Source organism: Peromyscus leucopus, chromosome 20 (assembly GCF_004664715.2).
Source record: "Peromyscus leucopus breed LL Stock chromosome 20, UCI_PerLeu_2.1, whole genome shotgun sequence".
Taxonomy (NCBI): domain Eukaryota; kingdom Metazoa; phylum Chordata; class Mammalia; order Rodentia; family Cricetidae; genus Peromyscus; species Peromyscus leucopus.
In genome coordinates this window covers 20,797,217-20,820,628 of record NC_051080.1, presented here as the reverse complement: position 1 = coordinate 20,820,628, position 23,412 = coordinate 20,797,217, and the positions used below count along the sequence as shown (strand labels likewise).

General features: G+C 54.9%; 1 protein-coding gene across 1 annotated transcript in view; it reads right to left on the bottom strand.

The window, feature by feature from the left end:
- The window catches only part of Scube1 (signal peptide, CUB domain and EGF like domain containing 1), a 124,896-nt gene that overhangs the window by 69,205 nt on the left and 32,279 nt on the right, over positions 1-23,412 (bottom strand). Inside the window, 1 exon segment of the mRNA XM_028856745.2 lies at positions 5,259-5,393. Within this exon segment, the coding sequence (XP_028712578.1) occupies positions 5,259-5,393 (135 nt within the window).

The window sequence follows — 23,412 nt, the reverse complement described above, 5'->3', positions numbered from 1 at the left end:
CCTTGCTGGGGAACAGCAGCTCATGAGTCTGCAATACAGCCTGTCCTGTGGCCAGATCTGGTGTCCAGCTCAAGGAAGCCAGGCGTGTCCGGCCTCTCTGTGGTGGGGGTCCCCTTCGCCTGGGTAGGGTCTGCAGGTGTGAGCCTCTGGATCTGTCTCTCCACCCATCCCCAGCACAGACTTCACTGTCTCCTTATTCACAGCACGGGACCTGAGGACCTATCAACAATGCCTGCCCACCCCACCCACCACCGCCAGGGCAACCCAGCCCTGCTCAGCCCTGCCTCCCTCATCTTCCCGTTCCTACCACCCTGGCCCTTCCAAAGGCTTCAGTTTGCCCTGGCACTTAGCCTTGTGATGAACAGTGTCCTTAGCCGCAAGGAGTTGCAACCCTGTCATACTCATGGAGGACAAGCCTTCCAAATGGCCTCGGGAGCCAGGTAGAGTAGGGCACAGTGGCAGTGTCGGCTACTCCAGAGGCCGAGGCTAGCCCATCGCTGGAGTCTGTGAATTGGAAGCAAACCTGGACAAGACAGCAGAGGGCCATCTCACACTAAATGAAAGGAGAAGCCCTGGGGCTAGGGGAAGCCCCAGGGCTGGGGGTGCCCTGGGGCTGGGGGGTGCCCTGGGGCTGGGGGGTGCCCTGGGGCTAGCCTTGGCTACCCGCAGCTTTTAAAACTCCCCTGTGAGCTTGTGTTGCTTCCTATAACAAGGTGATGTTTCAGCTGGGCGGTGGTGGCGCACGCCTTTAATCCCAGCACTTGGGAGGCAGAGCCAGGAGGATCTCTGTGAGTTCGAGGCCAGTCTGGGCTACAGAGTGAGTTCCAGGAAAGGCGTAAAGCCACACAGAGAAACCCTGTCTCGAAAAACCAAACCAAACCAAAACAAGGTGATGTTTCCTCTCACTCTGCTGCCTCCAGCCCCGCCAAGGCTGGCCCACAGCAGCTATTGAGTGAGACTCTAAGCCCAATCCTGCGGAACAGTTTCCTGCACAAAGAGGCAGGTACACCTCAATGTCCCACCCCATGGGCCAACAGGAGTGTTCAGGACACCATAGTCAATGAGGTGACCGTGGTTACCATGGCTCCATTGGTCACCCCTCAGGTAAGAAAAACAAATTGCCAGAATTCCTGAGGCGCTTGTCCCAGCTCATAGTCATAGAGGGGATTCACAGTCAATCTTGTTCTAGACTGAAAAAAAAAAAAAAAGTCACATGGCCCCAAACTAGGATCCGAAGGCATCAGGGTTGTACACAACTAACTGGATCCTGTAAGTGGGGAGATGAGAGGGGAACATTGCTTCACAGAGGTGGGAGTCCTGGGCCTTCAGAGGCCCTTCCAGATCCAGCCAGTATGGGTTAGCCTGGAGGAAATAATACTTCCCTGCGGAAAAGGGGAAAGTCATCCAGGAGGACCTATCTTCCTGGAGCATGAACTTGACACACTTTAAGGATTGGAAGGGCAGGGGTGGGAGAAGTAGAAGACCCAGTGTGTGAGCCTCTGAGTAGTCAGGTGTGTGGCTAGCCTGGTGTAGCAGAGGCTGGGTTGACTCTGGCGTGGCCCTTGGGCTGAGGGCCAGAGGAGGCATTGTTAGAGCTTGGGCCAGAGGCTGAGCAGTGGCGGAGCTGTGGGCTGTCACCAAAGCCAGTACCAGGAAGTGCTAAGTGGAGGGACTAGGCAGATTCCAACAGCCCCAGGGGCCCTTCCCATCCATCCAGTGCAGCCTGAGCATTGCCCATGTCAAGTCAAGCCACGCCAATTCTGGTTCTGGGGACCAGAAGGAATTAACTGTCTACACGTCACACCCCTAGGGCAGATTTTACACATGGGTACTTCAAAGCATTTTCCCCAAGTGCTTTTTTTTTTTTATTTTTTATTTTTTTAAATAGCCAAAGGACCCAAAGAGGCCAATGTGACAGCAGAGGACCCAGGGGATCTGAAATCAAGAAACCAGTGCTTCCAATCCAGCCTGGGCCTGATCCATGAGCCTCAGGCCAGGGTTTACCCTGGCGCCTAGGAAGCCAGGCTACTCAGAAGGGCTGAGCTGCATGGCCTTGTTCCTAGGCCAGGAGCCCAGACTGACCTTGGCCTGCCTCTTGCATGCATCTAATCAAAACAGTCTATGATTTGGGTGGGTGGGTGGGTCCAGAGATCTGGAGAGGAATTAGCCAGTCAGGTGACAAGAGGAATCCAGCTGCTTTCCCAGGAGCCACAGAATCAGAGGCAAGGAGCCCCATCCTAGCACTTCCAGGCCGCCTCTGACTTTTGAGTGGTGAGTCACATCACTGTGGTTGATGCTACGGTGGGCGCCTGTGCCAGCCGCGGACTGTGCCTCTGGAGGTAGGCTACCTGCCCACCCAGGACCCTGTGTCCTGTCTTCTCCCAGGCTTTGTGTGCACTTTCCTCTGCCTCGGAAGCCTGACACACACTGCTGTTTGCCCGGCAAGATGGCTTCAAGAAGCTCCCCAGGAGCGTTTGGATTGGCTACATGGCCCAGATTCAAAAATCCAGAGGTTCCACTCAGAATTCCCAGTAGGAAAAGGGACCTCTTTCATCCACACGTCGGTCAACACAGACTGGGAATGAAGTGCTACTCCCCCCCCCCAGTATTTTAGCCAAATCTGTATGCCTAGTTTTATAAAATTCCACAGGAGCTGGGCGGTGGTGGTACACGCCTTTAATCCCAGCACTCGGGAGGCAGAGGCAGGTGGATTTCTGTGAGTTCGAGGCCAGCCTGGTCTCCAAAGCGAGTTCAAGGAAAGGTGCAAAGCTACACAGAGAAACCCTGTCTCGAAAAACCAAAAAAAAAAAAAAAAAAAAAAAAAAAAAAACCCAGGGGAGCTTGTCCAAGCCTGTACCCAATATGGGGCAGTACACAATTCTTTCCCTTCCAGCCTCTAGAGTTCCTAAATTCCCCAAAAACCATCGACTGTCACCCTCCCTCCCAAGCGCCAGTATTCTATGGTTACTCTCTTCGGGATATACGACCTCCTCCCTGCACCCCCAACCTCTCAGGATCCTGACCGTGACTGGGCACTCAGCTCCCCTCCTGGGCTCCTCTCTTTCTGCCGATTTCATTCCACCATCCAGTCTTGGTTCCTAGACTTCCAGGCCTTTGTACACACCCTGCCTAGTGAACTGCTTCAGGCTCCCACACAGCCCTTTTTCATCATTTGATCTGAGTACAACCATGGCTTCCACACAGAGGCCTCCAGCTCTGGCCGCTGTCCCACCACCTGCCTCTTCTCTGACAGGCCTTACTACCTGAACAGAACCGCTACAGCGGACGTAACCGGGCTCCAGTCCCAACTCGGCTTCCCTAACCTCGCTTTCTCCCTCGTCAGAGGAGTCGTAGCCAGCTTCCTACGGGCCCTCCGTGGTGGTGGTGGTGGTGTTCAGGCCTGTGCCCTGGCAGCAGTTCCCTGCTCGTCCCAGGGTTGTTACCTCCCCCGACCCATCTCCTGTGGTGAACACAGAAATTTGTAACCTCTCAGGCCAGCAGATGCCAAGAAGGCTTGGAACGGGCCAGCCACAGCTGCCTTTTGGCAATCCTGCAGTCTGTCCTTCCTCATACACTCTACTAGAGGCATGGTTTCACCACACAGCCCACCTGAGGCTCTCTCCAGAGGCAGGAAATGAGGGTATGCATGTGCTGGTGGACACATAAGCTCCTGGAGTGTGACCGTAAGCTACTCGCAGAAATTCCCTCCCCTCGACATGGACAGGACCCAGGGCCTTGTCACATGCATCTCCTTTCTGTCTGATGAGCCTGCTTCTTCTGATCCCTGTGGGCGCAGGCCCTCATTTACATCACCTGCCTCCATCTTGGACCGCTCTGCCCAGTGGCATCACAGCCAGGTGTTTATTAGGAGCAAGATTAGCACCTGTCTCCCTGAGGCCACCTGTGTGTGGTGGCTCTGGTGTCTGGAGCAAGCGTCCAGGAAACACCGAGTTTGGCCTTCATATCCTTCTGAGGACACTGTAGTGCCAGGGGTCAGTGAACCAGACTTGCCTGTAAGGGAATTGCTTAAATAAACCCAGGCAATCTAAGAATCTACTAGAAAGCTTCTGGTTTACCGTCTCAATATATTTCAAGTGTATTTTTGCTTTTTATTTTCCCAGGAATCGTTTTCTAACAGAAACCACACACAGTATCCCAGAATTCCACTCCACAACCTCTGTTCAGCCCCACTGAACGCCAGCCGGTCACACTAGTTCCTCCGTCTAGCTTCAGACACCCAGCTAGCCCAGTGCCATGGCCCCTCTCTTGTGAATGAGGAAGCTGAGACTCAGGCACACAGGGAGCTTGCTGAGGAGCGGCCCCAGAAAGGGACGGAGGAGCTGGGTTCACACCTGGGCTCTGTTGAGCTGAGCCCAGCAGGAATCCTTTTTGCTCCTTGTCTTGCATTGGCCAATCTCCAGCTCTCCCTCCTTATCAAAGGTCAGGCATGGAGAAGGGACCGTGGGCTGTTTTTCCTAACTTCGCACCTCCAGCCTTGACTATTCAGGACAGCCTGGCCCCAGAAGCCTTGGTTCTGGGCACTGTCTTGCTAGGCCCCTCTGCAGTCCTACACAGGCCTGCTTTGGGAGCCAGAGCCAACACAGCAGCTGATGATCCCATGTCTTCGCTACGGCTGTTCGCTCTGCCCGGGTTCCACACCTGTGTTGACCCAGGTTCCACATACATGCTGGTTTCTGACCAGCTCTGCCCACCTCACAGCCCTGCTGTAGGCCCAGGCTTCAAAAAACTCCAGGATTGGACCATCGGTGCCCTGACACCAAGAACCTTCACTTGCTGAGCTTGGCTAGTGACTAGCTCTGTCTCAGTCTGTCCAGCTTCACAAGGTCCCTCAGCAGGCTGGTGACCCAGGAATATGCAGCAGATAATCACCGGTGCTGGAGGCTTATGGAGACATAAGGGGACACCAGCCTCTTTCAAAGGGGTCTGGGGAACAGGGTCCCAGCTTTCCTGGCCATAGCCTCTCCCACAAAAAGGAAGATAACTTCTTTGGTCGTATCTACCACTTGTGGCCACACTACAGACAGACAGGAGAAATACCAACAGTTGGCAGAGGGAAGGAACTAGAATGATTTTTACAAAGAACAACACTGGTAACTCAAGAGAGCCACTGAGGTCACCACTGAAATCCCCTACCCCGACCCTGAGGTTCCTGGAATCCATATGGAATCCAAACACCAGAGGGCCGCCTGTTTCCGCGGGGTTGGAAGGCACGCCTCGTCAGCACAGGCTGCACTTACCATTGGAGCGGTGTATGCAGGTGTGTTGGTTGTCACTGAGGAAAAAGCCGCTGTGGCACTGGCACTCATAGCTGCCCATAGCATTGACACAGATCTGCTGGCAGCCACCGTTGTTGTCTTGACACTCATCCACGTCTGTGAGAAGAGGGAGAAAGGGGGAGAAGAGATGTCATGCCTGGAGCTTGGGGGTCAGAGAGACGATCAATTTCTCCATCAGTTAATGAAGGGCCTCCACAGAGGTGCTACACCATGGAGACACTGCAGGAGGGTACTCCATGGCATCCTGCTATGATGAGGGTACTCCATGGCATCATGCTATGATGGTATTGCAGGAGGGTACTCCATGGCATCAAGCTATGATGGGGGTACTCCATGGCATCATGCTATGATGGGGTACTCCATGGCATCCTGCTATTATGGGGGCACTCCATGGCATCCTGCTATGATGTGGGGTACTCCATGGCATCCTGCTATGATGAGGGTACTCCATGGCATCATGCTATGATGAGGGTACTCCATGGCATATACTCTGGAGATGATGCATGGGGCTACTCCATGGTAGCATGCTATGATGGTGCTACATGAGGGTATTCCAGAGGTATTTCATAGTACTCCACAGGCATACTGCATGGTGTTCCATGGTAATCTTCCAACAGTGGAACTCCACAGAAGTAGTCAGTTACAAGGCCTGGAGGGTTGTGACTGTTCTAAGCCCTTTCCTATGTTAACTCTGGTCCTTGCACCAACCCCATCAGATTTAAGTGTTAGCCCATTTATAGACGAGGAACCTGAATTCCGGGCGCCAGGCTACATGGAAAGTGACAGGGGTAGACTTTAGACCCGGCACATCGACTCCCAAGCCTGGCCTCTCCTCTGCCACCACTGGACTCTTCTACCCAGGATGACAGTGCAGACTGAAGTGTCTCCCTAACACACGGAGCTTGGCTAACCACAGCCCCGACTTCATCAACCCACCTACGGTTTACAGCTGGCAACATAAGACCCTGGAGCCCTGAGGGGGGGCCGGAGGCCGGAGGCCAGGGCAGCCTGCGCCACCCTGAAGGTCTACAGCTTGGCAGATTGATTTCAAAAGCCTGGAGGGTAGGGGCAGATTTGAAAAGCCCCTGACCTCTGGCTGCCAGGACTGCCGGGGAAGGCTGCCAAGAGGTCTTTCCCACTCGGCGGGAGGCACCGGCTCAGGGCCGACGCTCACTTCTGACCAGAGGCTGCTGGCACGAGGGTGTGACTGGCTGAAAGGGCCTTTATGGAACTCTGGTCCTGAGCAGAACAGCATGTTTCAATTACCGGAGTCATAACCCCCTACGCTGTCGGTTTGTTTAATGAAAGAAGGGCTTCTTAAACCTTAATGTTCCATGGCCGTATTGTCATTTTAATAGGCAAATACATAAAACCACAAAGCAATGTGTGCATGGAGCTACTGGCTGTGCCCAGCCAATCCCCAGCCTCCGAGACACACACACACACACACACACACACACACACACACACACACACACACGTCCTTTTCATGCGTACGTGCACATACGCTTTGGCACTGAACATTTCCTACGCTCCTTCACACTGACATCTTTTGCCATTGAGACCAAAAAGATGTGAGGCCAAAGGTAGAGGGCGGCGGGTGACCTGCTCTGAACCGGGGACAGCTTGGCTCTACAGGGCTGTCAGCTGGGTCCTATTTAGGCTCGAGGACGGCAGACCACTTTACCACCCAGGAGACCGCGCGGCCGCCTTTGAGGCCCACAGCGTGGAGCATCATTATTCTCTGGCAAGCTCAAATGTCAGCCGTGTGGCTGTCGGAGGAGGCAAACAGAGCTCTCAACTCTAAAAGCCACTGAAGGTTCCAGCTCACATGTAAAGGTGGCTCTTGCTGAGAGGAGCCGCGGGACCAGAGGCTCAACTGGGAGGTGCAGGGGGGGGGAGGGCGCTTTAGGGGGAGGGCGGGGTGGGGGAAGTGGGGGTGTGTGGAGGGGTATTACTAGTTCTTTGAACAGCCTTCACAGTCTTGTTGATGGCTCCCTCCCGGCCCAGTGCTACCAGTACCTTTGCGTAGGGAACCCCCAAAGTGCACGGGGCTGCTACCTCTCCTCCATGCTGCAGGAGTCTGTCTCTAGCCTGTGGGTCTGCACCGGGCACTGCCTGGTTACCTGAGCAACAGAGAGCCAGCATCCTGGGCGCTTTCTGTGAACCGAGGGGCCTCAGCAGCTCATGTGATAGGGTGTGTTACTAAGTGCATTTCATCGCTGGGACTCTGACACTCAGAGGGGGCCAAAGTGATCTGAGTGGTCCACACAGGAGGTCAGAGGGAAGGCAGAGCCCCAGAACAAGAGCCCTCAGACACGTGGCTTGGCTGGTTGTGCCCCAAACGTGTTCAGACTGGTTACGAAGAACCCGCTCTCTCCCGAGCTTGAGTCTGGGTCAACTTAAACACACACTCCTGAGACTCAGAAGGCATGATGCACTAGCAGGGTGAGTCCTGTCCTTGACCCCACTGCACAGAGAAAGGCAGGCACCTGCGCCTGCGTCTTCGGACACAGCGGACCACGAGCTCTGCCCCTGGCCCTCTGTCCTCCACTACTGCCTCTCTTCCGGTTCCCAGACGCCAGTCCACGCAAAGTCTCCATCGTAAGACAGACAAAGCGGATAGGGACCCTCCAGCGCGGGCTTCAATGGGGCAGAAATGCTGCCTTGGCCTGGATGCCACCCATCTGCAGCCATCTGGCCTGACCCAGCTCCGCACCTCACCAAAAGCTAGGAACCAGGGCAGTTGACATAAGGCATCCACAGGCCCTCAGTGATCTGGCGGGGTGGCGGTGCTGTTGGGACACGGCTGTTTACATTAGCGGGGAACAATGGCTCGCCAACCCCGATGAATAATTTGAAACAAATGCAAGGCCATGTAAACATGTCTTTCCCTTCTCCCAAATGATAAAACCCCAAGATTAAGCAGGCGGGAAAAGAGAGCTGTCCCTCGGCACCCTTCTCCACTGCGTCCAAACAGGGCCTCACATCCTACCCAAGTCGGGTGGAAAGTCCTGGGGACGCTGGGTCCCTGTACAGCCTGCGGCCACACTCACGACCTCTTCCATAGACACTCTGCATCTCAAGCTCTCGAAGAGGACTCATGGGGGCTGGAGAATGATCAGCGGGTGTAGTTGTGATCACAGGAAGTCTGCCTACCACCTAGGCCAGATGGGGGTCACCTGGCAGAGCACCATGGAGAAACAGCCCCTTGGCTGTTCCCTGGAGTTAGCCGGCACACTGTGACCCAGCACAGGGTGCATCCTTTTATGAGAGGTGCCTTCAGGGCAGAAGGGAGTCCATACCAGGCATTGTGCTCCCTGAGGTCTGCTCTGCTTTTTCCTCAGTGTGTGGTCAGTACTGGGCCTTGTCTCCAGGAAGTGTGGCTGGACCGCAGAGTGTCTTTCAGGAAGCCCCTTGGAACAGCGGGGTACAAGTTTTCCTCTCTCTCTCTGTGGAATCATGATTGTTCTTACTGATGGACTGTGTGTTTGGTCCTGTGGGGAACTCCCTCAACAGTCAGAGGCAACACGATGCCCTGTCACTGCACAGAAGGATGCCTCATGCTAGTTTCAGCTCCAGCTCGGACACTGCTCACTAGATCCACTCAGGAGCCCTTTTCCCCCGGCATCTGGCTCCTATTACTTCTGGTTCTTAGAAGAGAGATAGAGACTTTCTCAAAGCCCAAAGGATGCAGAGTGTTCTCCAGTCAGTGAGAACCACTCAGTCAGGGGTCCACGGGGCAGAGGGCAGTTCCCTGTTCCTCCTTGTCACCTTAGTGCCTCCTTCCAGGTCTCCCAGCTCTGGAGGCCTTAAGTTTCCACTCCATCCCTTTGCCTAGACCACAGGTTTCGCTGTGCCGTCCCTGCCATGGGTGGGAAAAAGCCTGTATCTCCTTCACCAGAGGAGGGCCTAGGGTGGCAGGGCAGGAGGCCATACCTGGCAGTCTAGGGTGAGATATCACACTAGGGGTGATATCACAGCTCACTTTCAGAGGGAGGCTCGCTGCTGCTGCTGCAGGGGAATGCTATCTTGGCTCACCAGGTGTGGTGGTTTGAAAGAAAATGCCCCCCCCAAAGGGAGTGGCACTCTTAGGAAGTGTGGCCTTGTTGGAGGAGGTGTGGTCTTTTTGAAGGAAGTATGTCACTGTGGGGGCGGGCTTTGAGGTCTTATATATGACCCAGTGTCTCAGACCACTTCCTGTTGCCTTCAAGATATAGAACTCTCAGCTACCTCTTCAGTACCATGTCTGCCTGCATGCCACCATGTCCCCCATAATGACAATGGACTGAACCTCTGAAAATGTAAGCCATCCCAATGAAATGCTTGAAATTTTTCTTTATAAGAGTCTCTTACAGCAATAGAAACCCGAACTAAGACACCAGGCATCCAGGGGGACTTGGGCAGGCTCTCTATGCCATTTTCCAAGAGCCTGCTTCTTCTACGATCAGAATGTGCCCCATTCACACACACTTATACCCTTCTCCGGGGACAGCCTCGTCTCCTCAGACCCAAGCCTTTGCCCTTCTGCATCCATAGACACTGAGAATGAATGCCACTTGGGGTTTTGGATCAGGAAACAGGGATGGCAAGCTTCCTGGAGGAGGTGGTGTAAACCCTGGGCTGTGGGCACGAGTTGATGAGTGACCTGAGGCTGGAGGATTGGCAGGGCCGGGCACATAGGGAAGGGACTGTGAGTACGGCAGCAGGAGGAGAGTTCTGGAAGCCCCCAAGGATAGTAACTGGCTAGGTCCTGCGTGCTGACTCAGGCAGCCAGGAAAGCTAAGCCCTCCGCATGGAGGTGTGTCCTGAGCTGGCTCATGACTCTACAAGGCTCCCAAAAAACATCGGTTCTGCTGGACTCACAGTCCAGCCAGCAGAGTGACCCTCTTAGAGACATCCTCAGAGTAGCTTGACAATCCTTAAGGTATCAGCAAGACTGAACCTGTGTGCAGGTAGACCCTGAGGGGCCTTCTCCACCCCAGGCTCAGGGGTCTTGGAAGAGCTAGGATAGAGGTGGGGCCATCTTGCTTCTGAACGCTGACACTCTTCCATCTTCCTTTATAACCACAGCGGGGCTTCCCAGAAGGCAGGGAACCCCTGGGCACTGGAACTAAGCTATGAAGCAGATTCTAGGAAGCTCTGGAGGAGACCCTGAAACCAGGCGGTGGCAGGGCTGGAGGACACACGCCTTATGCTGAAGGCCCAGCTTGGGGAGGGATGCCGAGACCACCTCTGTGGGGTGAACAAGTCCCCTCCTTCAACATACAGTGCACGTCTGCAGGAGCCCCCCTTTCTTTTGGCTAGCTGAGGTGCTAGACAACAAATGGGGGGGGGAGCTGGGCCTCGGGTGGTCCGCAAGGCGACCCTCAGTAGGAATACTGTCTGGTAGTTGTTCCTTCAGTCAAAGGCAGTGGCCAGTGGCAGCGGAGAGTGCTGGAGCCTAGGAACGCCCGGGTACCCAAGGTCACAGAAGACCTCACCTCAGCTCAGTCTGGCCTGAGCCTCACCTGGCCATCCAGGCCTGAGAAGCACCCTGTTTCCTAGCAATTTTTTTTTTGTCTCCCTCCCACCCCAACAGTCACTAGGGCTGCCAATTTGTCCTCCACACCAAGTCCGTCTATCGCTCCAGCTCCTACGACACAGCCCATCTTAGACCTCAGTGTCCCCTAGATGTATACTCTGTGTCTCACATCTTCCAGCTTCCCCGTGAAGCACCCCTCAAGGGTGTGGCCACCGGGGACTCCAGCTTTGACAGGACATGGTAGCCATGACAGAGCCTCGCCGAGTCTCCGGGGTCACTGCCCGGTACAGACACAGGTCTGGTACTAGCACGGGAACAGGCAGCCCTCAGCTACGACTCCTGCCCAGCTTGGCTCTGCGGACACTACCCTGTTCCCACCAGCCCTGAGGGGTCATGTCAGGGCTGGGGCCCACTTGCTGCGGTTGTCTCCCCACAGGAAGGGTCTCTGAGGCCAGGCCCTAGGCTTCTGGAGGGCGTCCGTCTGCAAGAGGTCTGCGGTTTGCCCTCAAGGGCCGCTGCTTGGCCCCAGGTGGGGCTGTTTGTTTTTATTAATAGTGGGCTGTTTGTCCTCTTCTGGATGAGGAGCCCGAGTTTGCAGTTATTAATAACTGAACACGACGCCCTGATCCTGCTTCAGCTGCTTTGTGTTTCCTATGAACGCTCGCAATTTGACACAGAGACTCTGTGTTTTGAGTGGACCCCGCCCATGTTTCTGTGGCTGACCAGAATCCACTGTGTGTCAGGTCTTGCAACAGGCTCCAGCAGCGTCCCGTATCCCGTGGGTGGGAACCAAAGCTCAGGCTCATTGGTGGAGCCAGGCTCAACCTCCACCACGGAGCTCGGCCACCCGGTCCCGGCAGAAGCAATGCCCCCCCCCCTCCCCACACACACACACTCCCCTCTGAAGGGCAGCTGAGGCAGAAATGCCTCTTGGCTATGGAATGACTCTTGCAAAATTGCATTTGATGAGTTAAGTGTAAATAAACAAGAGCCAGATGGATTCGATTTCGGGTAAGACACACACGGGTCTTAGAGATCTGGGGCCTGAGTTCTGACAGAATCCGGACACTCCTGAACTGCCGAGATCTCCAGCTCGGCTAGCAGGAGGGATACTCGGGTCACCGAGGACCTGTCTGGGTGTCACCTGAAGCCTTCTCCTGCGACTCCTGGGTCCCCTGCAGGGCGGCAGCATCCGGCCTCTTGGGCTGGGCCCAAGTCTGTACTCAGGACTGAGCGAGGCCTGTGTGGAGCTTGGCTCTCTAGACCAGCAAGCCTACTGTTAGTTCACCCCCAAGCCAGCCCGGGAGGGCCAGGCTCTGCTGGAGCTACCTGCAACCCGGCACTGCTCCTCCTCAGGATCCTGCCTTCCGAACTCAGCTGCTAACCCAGGCTCCCCCAGGGTTCTGTGTCGCCAAGGACACAGATTTGCAGCTTAGCTCAGGCCTTCAACTACTCCCCCTTAGAACTGCCCGTGACCCTGTGGTCACTGCCTATGGGGTCTGGATCTTTTCCCACAGGCCACACCAGATGGGGCACAAGGCAGCTAGGGCCTGCTCTGACCTCAGGCCGCTGAGCCATTCAAGGCCCGGGTTTCCTTCTCTGTAAGGCAGGGATGGTAATAGTGCTGAACTGTTGGGGTGTGGGGTGGTGGGGTAGACAGAGTACAGAGCCAAAGCCCTCAGCACCAGATCTGGCCCACGCGGCTACCAACAACACGAGCCATGCTAGACACACTCAGGGAGTGCCTTGAGTCTCTGGGGATCGCAGGCACAGCATGCCGGACAGCCAAGTCCCTTCCAAACTGGAAAAGTGACAAGAAGACACGGGAGAAGGGAGGAGGGCTCGGCCTGCCTGGTTTGCTCGTCTCTGAGCAAAGGAGTTCCTAAACTGCCTCTCTCCTGACTTAGCTTTGGCCCGATCGTCTCCCAGGACTGCTCTTGGGGGGCGGGAGGTCAGCTTATGGCTGCGCTTAATGCTGACCAGAACCAAGGGGCGGAACTGTGCGTGTGGTCTGCTGGTCTGCTGGTCTGCTGGTCTGCTCGCAGTGTGTGGGACAGTGCTCTCCCGATGTTTCACGTCCACAGTTGCTTTTCATAATGGAGATGCAATTCACACCTTGGATGTACCTTGGCCTTTTTTAAGGCACACTTACTTCATCGTGTAACCGTCACTACTAATTCTAAAACATGTCTTTCCCACCAAACAATAGCGATGTGTCCCTTTATAATGAATCCCAGTCCCCCCCCACCCCTGCCAACCACAAGTCCATTCAGTCTCTATATGTAGTTACCCTGCCTAGACATTTCACATTGACGGAATAACATATGATTTGTCCTTTTGTGTCTGCCTTCTTTTACATAACATAGTCTTTTTAAGCTTTGCCAGTGTTGTGTAGCATGTATTAGAAGTTTCAACCTATTTTATGACTGAGTAATATTCCTATGTCTATATACCTGCCATGATTTTGTTTATTCACCAATTAATGGACATTAGGGTTGTTTCAACTTTGATGCAATTATGAATTATACTGTGGATATTCACATATAGGTTTTTGGGTGGACATGTTTTAATTCACATCAATATATGCTAAGGAGTAGCATTACTAGACAATATGATAAATCTGTATCTAATTTTATTTTACATTTGTTCATTTATTTAGTGGATGGAGATGGGGGTTATGCCATGGCAGGTATGTGGAAGTCAGAGCTTGTGGGAATTGGTTCTTTCCTATCATGCAAGTTTTGGGGATTGAATTCAGCTCCTCAGTCTGGGTAGCAAACACCCTTATCTTACCAGCCCTGTATCTAACTTTCCCCCCAGTTTTAATTTAATTTAATTTTTGTTTTTTGAGACAGGGTTTCTTTGTTGTCGCCTTGGCTGTCCTAGAACTAGCTCTGTAGACCAGGCTGGCCTTGAACTTACAGAGATCTACTTGCCTCTGCTTTCTGAATGCGGAGACTAAAGGCATGCATTACCACACCCAGTTTATTTTTATTTTAAATTCTATATGTCTGATTATGAGTATACACATGTGTGAGTGTAGGTGGCCATGGAATCCAGAAGGTAGTACTGCACCCCCTGAGCTGTAGTTACAGGTGGTTGTGAACTACCTGATATAGGTGCTGAGACTCGAACTCGGGTCCTCTCAAAGGACAGAAATGACCTTCAACACTGAGCTATCCCAGACCAAGTTACCTACTTCCTGAAGCCCACAAACAGGTTTCCCTTTTCCTGGTCCCAAAGTCTATGGTGACCACTCTGTCCACATGCTCGCCAGCCTGGCCCTCTGCCTGCCAACTCCAGGCTGGCCACACCCACTGGTATCTTAGCTTCCTGTCCAGTTGCTGGGGTAAAATATCTGGGGCAACAAGCAACCTAGGTGTGAGCCGGTTTATTTCTGCCCATGGTTCTGGGTTATAGTCCATCATGGCGGGGCATTGCAGGGCAGAAGCTTGATGGGGCTGGCTGCGTCACATCCACAGTCAGGAGCACAGAGAATACATGTATGGATACAGGTTCTCAGCCCACCTTCTCTTTCATGCTCTTTAGGACCCAGACCAGGGAATGGTTCCACCCACATTTAGACTGGGTCTTCCTATATCAATGAATATCAGTCAAGAAACCCCCTATGGACAAGCCTACAGGCCACCCTGCTCTAGTCAATCTCTCATGGAGACTCTTCCAGCTCATTCTAGATCGGGTCAAGTTTACAATGAAAACTGGCCCTCATGTGTGCTAGGATCAGCTCTCCCAGTAACTTCTCAGTTCGGTGGGGTGAGATGGGACTCTGCCTCACCGGGGCACTAGCCCCTTGACAGGAGGCTCCCCAGCCAGCAGCCTGCCCGCAGTCCACACATGGGTGATAGGGCAGGGACAGGAACAGAACCCCCCTCCCCACGGGCCCCACACAGCACAGCTGTGCATGTGACCTTGGCCGGACATCTGTGGGAGGCACTTGGGTTTTTTAAAATTTCTTTTGATGAGGATAAGAATGGAGGGCTGGCGAGGGGGAGGGAGCCAACCAAACAAACAAGGCATGGAAACAGAACTCTGGGAGGAGAGGTGGGGTGGGGGAAGCTCAGGGTCCGGCAGGGCCTGAGGGAGAGGCCTGCAAGGGCCCCAGATGGGAGCAATGACCTCTGTGGTGTGCCTGCCGGAAGCCTTTCTCTTCTCCCAAGAGAATTGTAGAGCGGAGTAGGCCCGGAATCGCCCTGACACCCCCACAGACATGAGCTGACACAGTCCCTCCGGCCAGCCCATGCCGCCTGATGTCAGCCAGTTTCAACCTTATCATTATTTGCATTGGGGATCTCTAGGCCAGAATTCTGGCTGCAGCACTTGGCAGGTCCAACCTCCTCAAGCTCTCGGCGCAGGGCAGGGCAGGACATTTCCTTTAGCAGACTGCTATGGGGTTCAGGGCTGTCTTTCCTTTCTTTTGGTATGTGTGTGTACGTGCATATGTGTGCGTAGGTGGGAGTGCATGTGGGCTCGTGTGTGTGTGTGTGTGTGTGTGTGTGTGTATGTATGTGTGTGTGTGTGTGTGTGTGTGTGTGTATGCCAGAGGTCAACACTGGGTGTCTTTCTCAACTCAGACAGGGTCTCTCACTAAGTCTGGACTTTTCCAGTTGGCTAGCCTTGCTGCTGGTCAGGAAGTCCCAGGGACCCTCCTGTCTCTGCCCAGAGCTGTGCCTTTCTCGTGGTTTCTAAGGACCCAAACGCAAGTCCTCACGCTTGTATTCCAAGCCCCTCCTTCTCCTACTTTCTAGCTTCCTCTCCTTGCGCAGCTCCATCCCAGAGGCCTCTGTGAGAGAGGACCACGGCGGCCCACGCCCCGTCATACGGCTCAGCCTTCTGCCCCATACATGTCCCATACTGGCCCTCTAACTGGCTTGCCCGCCTGAGTAGTCTTCCCTACACTCCGCACCCCTTACGGTCAGCTTTGGGGGTGGAGCAGTTGATGACCACCAGGACCATGTGCTGGCTTTGTCTCATTGGTCAACACACTTGAGAAGGCAGCAGGCCCGGGGTCAGGACAGTCAAGGACGATGAATCCATCCCCCCGGAGCCAGGAGATCACCCCCACCCCCCACCTTAAATTGTTTACATCAGACATCTTGTCACAGGGATGTAAAGCCTGACACCACAGAAGGGCTGTGGAGGCGGGCCGGGAGTGTGCTGGGAGAGGAGATGGGCCAGCCCAGAGCCTCTGAGCCTCTCTCTGAGATGGCCTGGGGCCAGTGAGGGCAAAGGCACCTTCGGGGGTGGGATGCGGTGAATGTCTTGTGTGTGGGGAAGGGGTGAAGAAGGTGGGGGGCGGGTACCACAGCAGTAGGTGGGCTAGATGGCTCAGCCCTGGGTGTCATGGCAGGACAAGCTGTGAGTCTGTGGTGCACTCAGTGTGTGGTGGTTTGAAAGAAAATGGCCCCATGGGGAGTGGCGCTACTAGGAGGTGTGGCCTTGTTGGAGGAAGTGTGTCACAGTGGGTGTGGGATTTGAGGTCTCCTTTGCCCAAGCCACACCCAGTCAACCAGACCACTTCCTATTGCCTGTGGGTCAAGATGTAAGGACTCTCAGCTCCTTCTCCAGCACCATGTCTGCCTGCCTGCTGTCTTGCTTCTGGCGATAACGGACTAAATCTCTGAAATGTAAGCATGCCACCACAATTAAATATTTCTTTATAAGAGTTGCTGTGGTCATGGTGTCTCTTTACAGCAATAGAAACCCTAACTAAGACGCAGTGTCTGCCCATGGCCCTGATGGTCCCTCCCAGCTCTGGAGACACCTGCAGTCTCTGGCAAGGCACTGGTGCACCTGGCTCCTGTGGTTCACAGGTGTCTACCCGGAGTCCACTCTCCACCTGCCTGGGCTTCCTGCCTCTATGCTTTGTGTGTGTGTTTCCCATCTCTTAAAAGACTCTTTCTTTGCTAGGTGGTGGTGGCGCACGCCTTTAATCCCAGCACTTGGGAGGCAGAGACAGGCGGATCTCTGTGCGTTCAAGGCCAGCCTGGGCTACAGAGCTAGTTTCAGGAAAGACAAAGCTACACAGAGAAACCCTGTCTCAAAACAAAAACAAAAACAAAACTCTTTTTTCTCCTCTTTCCACCCCATACCTGGACCCTATCTATACTCCTTCCAAGCAGGATGGGCAATTATCAAAAAGCACTGGACTACCCACCCCTAGCACTGATTACACAGAGGACGCCATATTGGAAGTCATTATCTAACCCCAGAACCAACTGACTGGCAGACATGGGCATGCAGGGAGCCTACATGGGCAGAGAGGGCTTTGCCACGTTACAAGTCATTTCCCCCAGGTACATTGTTGTTCGAAGCCGAGTGTCACAGCAGCAGTCTTACCAGCTGGCTACCAGCTCCCCACATCCTGGGCCTTGATTACATTCCCTCTTCTTGGCGACACAATTATGTATTAGTGTTGAGGAGGGTTCTGACATTGGAGTGGGGAGCATATAAACATCAATGCAATGCTTATAACCATAAAGTTATGTCTATGTCCAGACAAGTCTGGACATGACCTTAGAATAGGGTGGCCAGGGCAAATGTCCTCTGACTTTGCTTCTGATTTCTCTGGAAGTTTCAGTAGAATTATCCCACATGTGGAAGAGGGATAAGTAAACAGACACTTGTAACTCAATTTCGGGGCGAGGACGACTTTTCTATGCAGGCTGGGGGGGGGGGGGTGTATGGCAGCCAGTCACTCTGCAGGGAGGCTAGGGCAGAGACCTGGGCAGTTGGGGACTAGAATACCTGGGCCAGCAAGGGACGAGGGCTTCCAGGCAGGGACAAGGGGAGCTTGGGGACAGCTTAACGTTTAGTTTGCTGGATGCTTAGGCAAGAAAAGTAAGGGCTGGTGTGGCAGGTAGGACCTCCTGGGACTCCTGTTTCCATCGGGCGGGCCAGGCTTTCTCACCATGGAGCTGCCACTGGGAATCCAGCCCCTGCATATTCTATGTGGAAGACCCAACAGTCGGTCTTAAGTGCTTCTGCTGGTGACCGATCCCTGGGCAGCCAGCAGATGGGCCAGCGGTGGTGGTGGTGGTGGTGGTGGTGGTGGTGGTGGTGGTGACAAGGTGGCCTGCAGAATCCTGTCCTTGTTGAAGCCGCACTTGGGAGGTGATGAAGGACCTCAGACTATGCAGCCACGCCCACGGTCCACTCCACAAATGGAGACCGCCAGTGGGCACAGGGTGTCCCTGCCAGACACCTATTTCTAGTTGCATGTGGTTGGGATGAGGTGGGGAAGGGGGAGGGTTGCTGGGCAGGCGGATGTACGGGCTGGCTGATGGCCATCAGAAACAGCCAGGGCCCTGTTCTGCTGTGCCAGGGCAGGAGCGGCTGCATCGTCTTCCCAGACACAGCCTGGCCCTGGTTATGTTTGGGTGACCCAAGATGCTACCCAAGACGTCCAGTCAATCCAGGATAAGCAAGAGTGTTGGCAGAGGTGTGGGTGAGAGACTGGGACACCCTCATTTGTTGCCAATGTCCCTTTTAGGGGCACAACTCAGAGCTGGGTCTCGGCCTATGATTTGGAGGCAGGATATTTTTAAAGAGTTTTCACAAGACACTTATTTATTGTTTATTCCCCAGGGTTCTGCCTGAGCTCTCGGCACCGGGGCTGCAAACGGAACATGGGGAGGACAAGCGTCTGACTTGCCGGCTGCCCTCTGTCCATGGCCTGTGTTTACTCTGCTGTTTATGGACTCTCTGTTATGGAGTCTCTGCTCTGGGACAGAGCTGGGCTTCTTCCCCAAGCCACCAGAGACTTGCTAACGATGGGGCTGGTGTGGGGCGGAGCGACAACAGACCTCAGCCCAGGGCAAAGGGCTGCTCTGACCATTCACTTGTCCTGCACGACCAAGTCCTGACTTGACCGCTGGCTGAAGGAGGGGGAAGGAGCAGAAGGCCTATGCACCGCACATCTGCTGTTTCTCCACAGACCACAGTTGGCTTCCACAGACAGTACCCACCCCACAAGCCACACCCCACAAACTACTTCCCCACACACCACACCCACACAGACCACTCCCCGACCACACCCATCACCACCCCACACAAAACCACACCCACAGACCACTCCCTGACCACACCCACACAAAACCACACCCACAGAAACCACGCCCCAACCACACCCACCAAAACACACCCACACAGACCACTCCCTGACCACACCCACACAAACCACCCCGACCACACCCACACAGACCACTCCCTGACCACACCACACACCACGCCCTGACCACACCCACCAAAACACACCCACAGACCACTCCCTGACCACACCCACACAAACCACACCCCGACCACACCCACACAGACCACTCCCTGACCACACCCACACACCACGCCTGACCACACCCACACAAACACACCCACAGAACCACGCCCAACTACACCCACACAAACCACACCCACATAAACCACTCCCGACCACACCCACACAAACCACACCACAGACCACGCCCGACCACACCCATACAGACCACGCCCCTGACCACACCCACGCAAAACACACCCACAGACCACGCCCGACCACACCATACAGACCACACATGACCACACCCACACAAACCACACCCATAAACCATGCCCCGACCACACCCACACAGACCACTCCCTGACCACACCCACAAAACCACTCCCCTGACCACACCTGCACCAAACCACTCCCCGAACACACGCTAACACAAATCATGACGTTCTCATACAGACCACCCCCTCACAGACATGTCTCCACAGACCACTCGTGTATCTAGACCCCACTTCTTCAGACCACACCTTTTACAGACCATGTTCACTACACAGACCGCTCCTCCATAGAACGTGCCTCCACACACAACAACATGCTTCATTCCCAGGGTCCTCTCCCGGTTCCGTCACCACACCACCTTTCCAGAAGAAACTGAGGCACAGAACTGGCCTCTCCCACGCGGGCTGGGAAGGGATTCAGGAGTAAGGGCCCAGGGCGCCTGACTTCCAGGGGCGTTCTCTAGGCATCGGGAGCAGAGACGCGGTGCGGGTGGATTCTGAGTCACCGCGGCTCCAGCCGGTGAGACGCCTTCCCACTGGACCTGTGCACTTTGATGTGTGCGGGGCGCTCTGTGCCAGTGACAGGTGTGCGCACTCACCGCTGTCAGGTGTGCACTCACCACTGTCGGGTCTGCACACTCACCACTGTCAGGTGTACACACTCACTGCTGTCGGGTGTGCACACTCACAGCTGTCGGGTCTGCACACTCACAGCTGTCGGGTCTGCACACTCACAGCTGTCGGGTCTGCACACTCACAGCTGTCGGGTCTGCACACTCACAGCTGTCGGGTCTGCACACTCACCACTGTCAGGTGTACACACTCACTACTGTCAGGTGTGCACACTCACAGCTGTCAGGTCTGCACACTCACCACTGTTGTGTCTGCACACTCACTACTGTCAGGATGCACACTCACCACTGTCAGGTGTGCACACTCACAGCTGTCAGGTGTGCACACTCACTACTGTCAGGTGTGCACACTCACAGCTGTCAGGTCTGCACACTACCACTGTCAGGTCTGCACACTCACTACTGTCAGGTGTACACACTCACAACTGTTGGGTCTGCACTCTCACTGCTGTCGGGTCTGCACACTCACCACTGTTGGGTCTGCACACTCACCACTGTCAGGTGTGCACACTCACAGCTGTCAGGTATACACACTTACCGCTGTCAGGTGTGCACACTCACCACTGTCAGGTGTGCACACTCACAGCTGTCAGGTGTTCACACTCACCGCTGTCAGGTCTGCACACTCACAGCTGTCAGGTCTGCACACTCACCGCTGTCAGGTGTGCACACTCACAGCTGTCAGGTCTGCACACTCACCGCTGTCAGGTATACACACTTACCACTGTCAGGTGTGCACACTCACCACTGTCAGGTGTGCACACTCACCACTGTTGGGTCTGCACACTCACCACTGTCAGGTGTGCACACTCACTGCTGTCAGGTCTGCACACTTACCACTGTCAGGTCTGCACACATCGCTGTCAGGTCTGCACTCACCACTGTCAGGTCTGCACACTCACCGCTGTCAGGTCTGCACACTCACCGCTGTCGGGTCTGCACACTCACCACTGTCAGGTGTGCACACTCACCACTGTCAGGTGTGCACACTCACCGCTGTCAGGTCTGCACACTCACCGCTGTCAGGTGTGCACACTCACCACTGTCAGGTCTGCACACTCACCGCTGTCAGGTCTGCACACTCACCACTGTCAGGAGTGCACACTCACCACTGTCGGGTCTGCACACTCACCGCTGTCAGGTGTTCACACTCACCGCTGTCAGGTGTTCACACTCACAGCTGTAAGGTATGCACACTCACCACTGTCAGGTGTTCACACTCACCGCTGTCAGGTGTGCACACTCACCACTGTCGGGTCTGCACACTCACCACTGTCAGGTGTGCACACTCACCACTGTCAGGTCTGCACACTCACAGCTGTCAGGTCTGCACACTCACCGCTGTCAGGTCTGCACACTCACCGCTGTCAGGTGCCCTCCTTCCCATGGCCCCCTCTTACCCCTGTCTTACACAAGACCCTGCACAGGCCTGGGTGGACATCCAGGTCGATTTGGAGCACAGCCCTCTGGGACCTCAGGGACGTAGGATGATGACCCACGCCTGGACTCTCAAGGCCGCCTCAACAGGATGCCACAGAAAGCGTGCCATCGGGAAAGACTGCTCTGGGGCTGTCCCTTGCCATGGCCGGAGGACCGACTGTGTATGTGTGGGTGAGCCAAGCAGGCTTAACTAGGAGGCAGAGGGCAAGGCATTCCGGCAGCAGGGAGCACAGACCCAGCCTGGCGAGCAGGAGGGAAGCTGGTTAGGGGACTGAAAGTCACTCCAGGTGCTGGAGTCCCGAGGAAGGCAGCGGTTGTCTCCCGAGATAAGGAGGGCAGAGGAAGGAGCTTGGCTACTCTCCCTGAGGCTAACTCACGGATCTGGAGGGAGAAGCAGCCTGATCAGGAGGTCCCAGCCTGTTCCCGAGGCTCCAGGAACCTTGTGGGGTGAATGGATGGCTTCCCAAATCTGGCTTCCCATCTTAGCCAGAGCAGCGTGACCCCAGCATGATCTCCGAAGAACAGGAATTCTGATGCTGTCCACACAAGCCCACAAAGTCTGAAAACTACTGGCTGAATCCCGTTCACTTAATCTCACATACCATGTGGAAGCTGAGGCTTACGGACAGTGTCCCAGCATCCTCCAGGGAGGCAGCAGCCCCCAGCGCCGGACTCTTAGCCCACGGTCCTTTCTCCCTCAGTGCTGGCTTGGGCTCTTCTCAAAGAAGCTCACCCCACTTCTTGGCTGACCCTGGAGAAGGGGAGGGGAGCCCCTACCCCCCAGCTTGGAACCATTCCACTTCCCCACACCTGCTTCCCATTTTTGCAGCGATGGGGCAATCCAGCACGTGTTTCTTTTTCTCGGGCCAAGGAATTTCTATCAAATTAACAGATGCAAACCTGCGGTGCTGGAGCATGCCTGTAATCCCAGCGCACTAGAGGCAGAATCAGCAGGATCAGGGGTTCAGGGCCAGTCCCCCCATACAGAGCAAGTTCAAGTCCAGGCTGGGCTACGTGAGATCCTGTCTCAGCAAAAACTGAAGCCAAACGGAACAGTTGTAAAAAGCTGAGAGAAGCAGACTGACGGACGGACGTGAGCTCCAACAGCTAACACAGCCCAGGGTTTCCTTCCAATCACCTCAGCATGGGCCACAGTGAGCAGGCAGGCGCGTGGCGGCACCGGGGGGGGGGGGGGGCACAGGGAGCAGGGAAAAGTTCTTCCCTTTACCTCAGAAACACCGCTGCTTTGGCAGAGGAGACAGGGCTGGCCCAGGATGTTTAGTTTTTACATTAAGATGGTCAACATTTTTTCCCCCAGCGAGAAACACTTTTCGAGCTGCTGGAGGATGAAAACAAATAGAGACGACTGGAACCTTCCGTGGGGTTCGGAGGAGCAGTGTTGACTCCAGCTGTCTTCCCAGAGGGGCTGGTAGTCCTTTCATCACACACCCAGCCCAGCTCAGGGAGCAGCCATGATGGCCGTCCCCACCCCCAGCATCTAGGCATCCCAGTGACTTCCTCCCCACATACAACTGGGCCCTGCAAAGGTCTCCCCGGCGCCCTTCTCCTCCTCTGCCACTGGACAGCCTCCAACGTCACTTGCACACTTGCCTCCACCCGGACACAACAGAGAAGAGCTGTTCCCACCCCCACAGGGGGCCAGAACAAGACAGAAATAAGAGGATGTGACCAGACTAGACAGTATGAGACGCACTGAGGTCATGTGACCCCACAGCCCCTCAAGAGGATGGAGGACTGTCTGACAGGGAGCCTGCGAGCTGTGGTTTGTCGGACAGGAGCACCTCGTAGGATGTGGGGTTCGGGTCTCTGCTGCAGGTCCCCCGCACACAGCCCGCAGCCCAGGCTTGCCCACTGCCTCTTCACTGGCTCAAAACCAGACTAGTGTTCTTTAAAAAGTGCTCTGGCTTTGCACACTAGGACAATGGTAAGTAGATGACTGACATCTAGGGAGCCT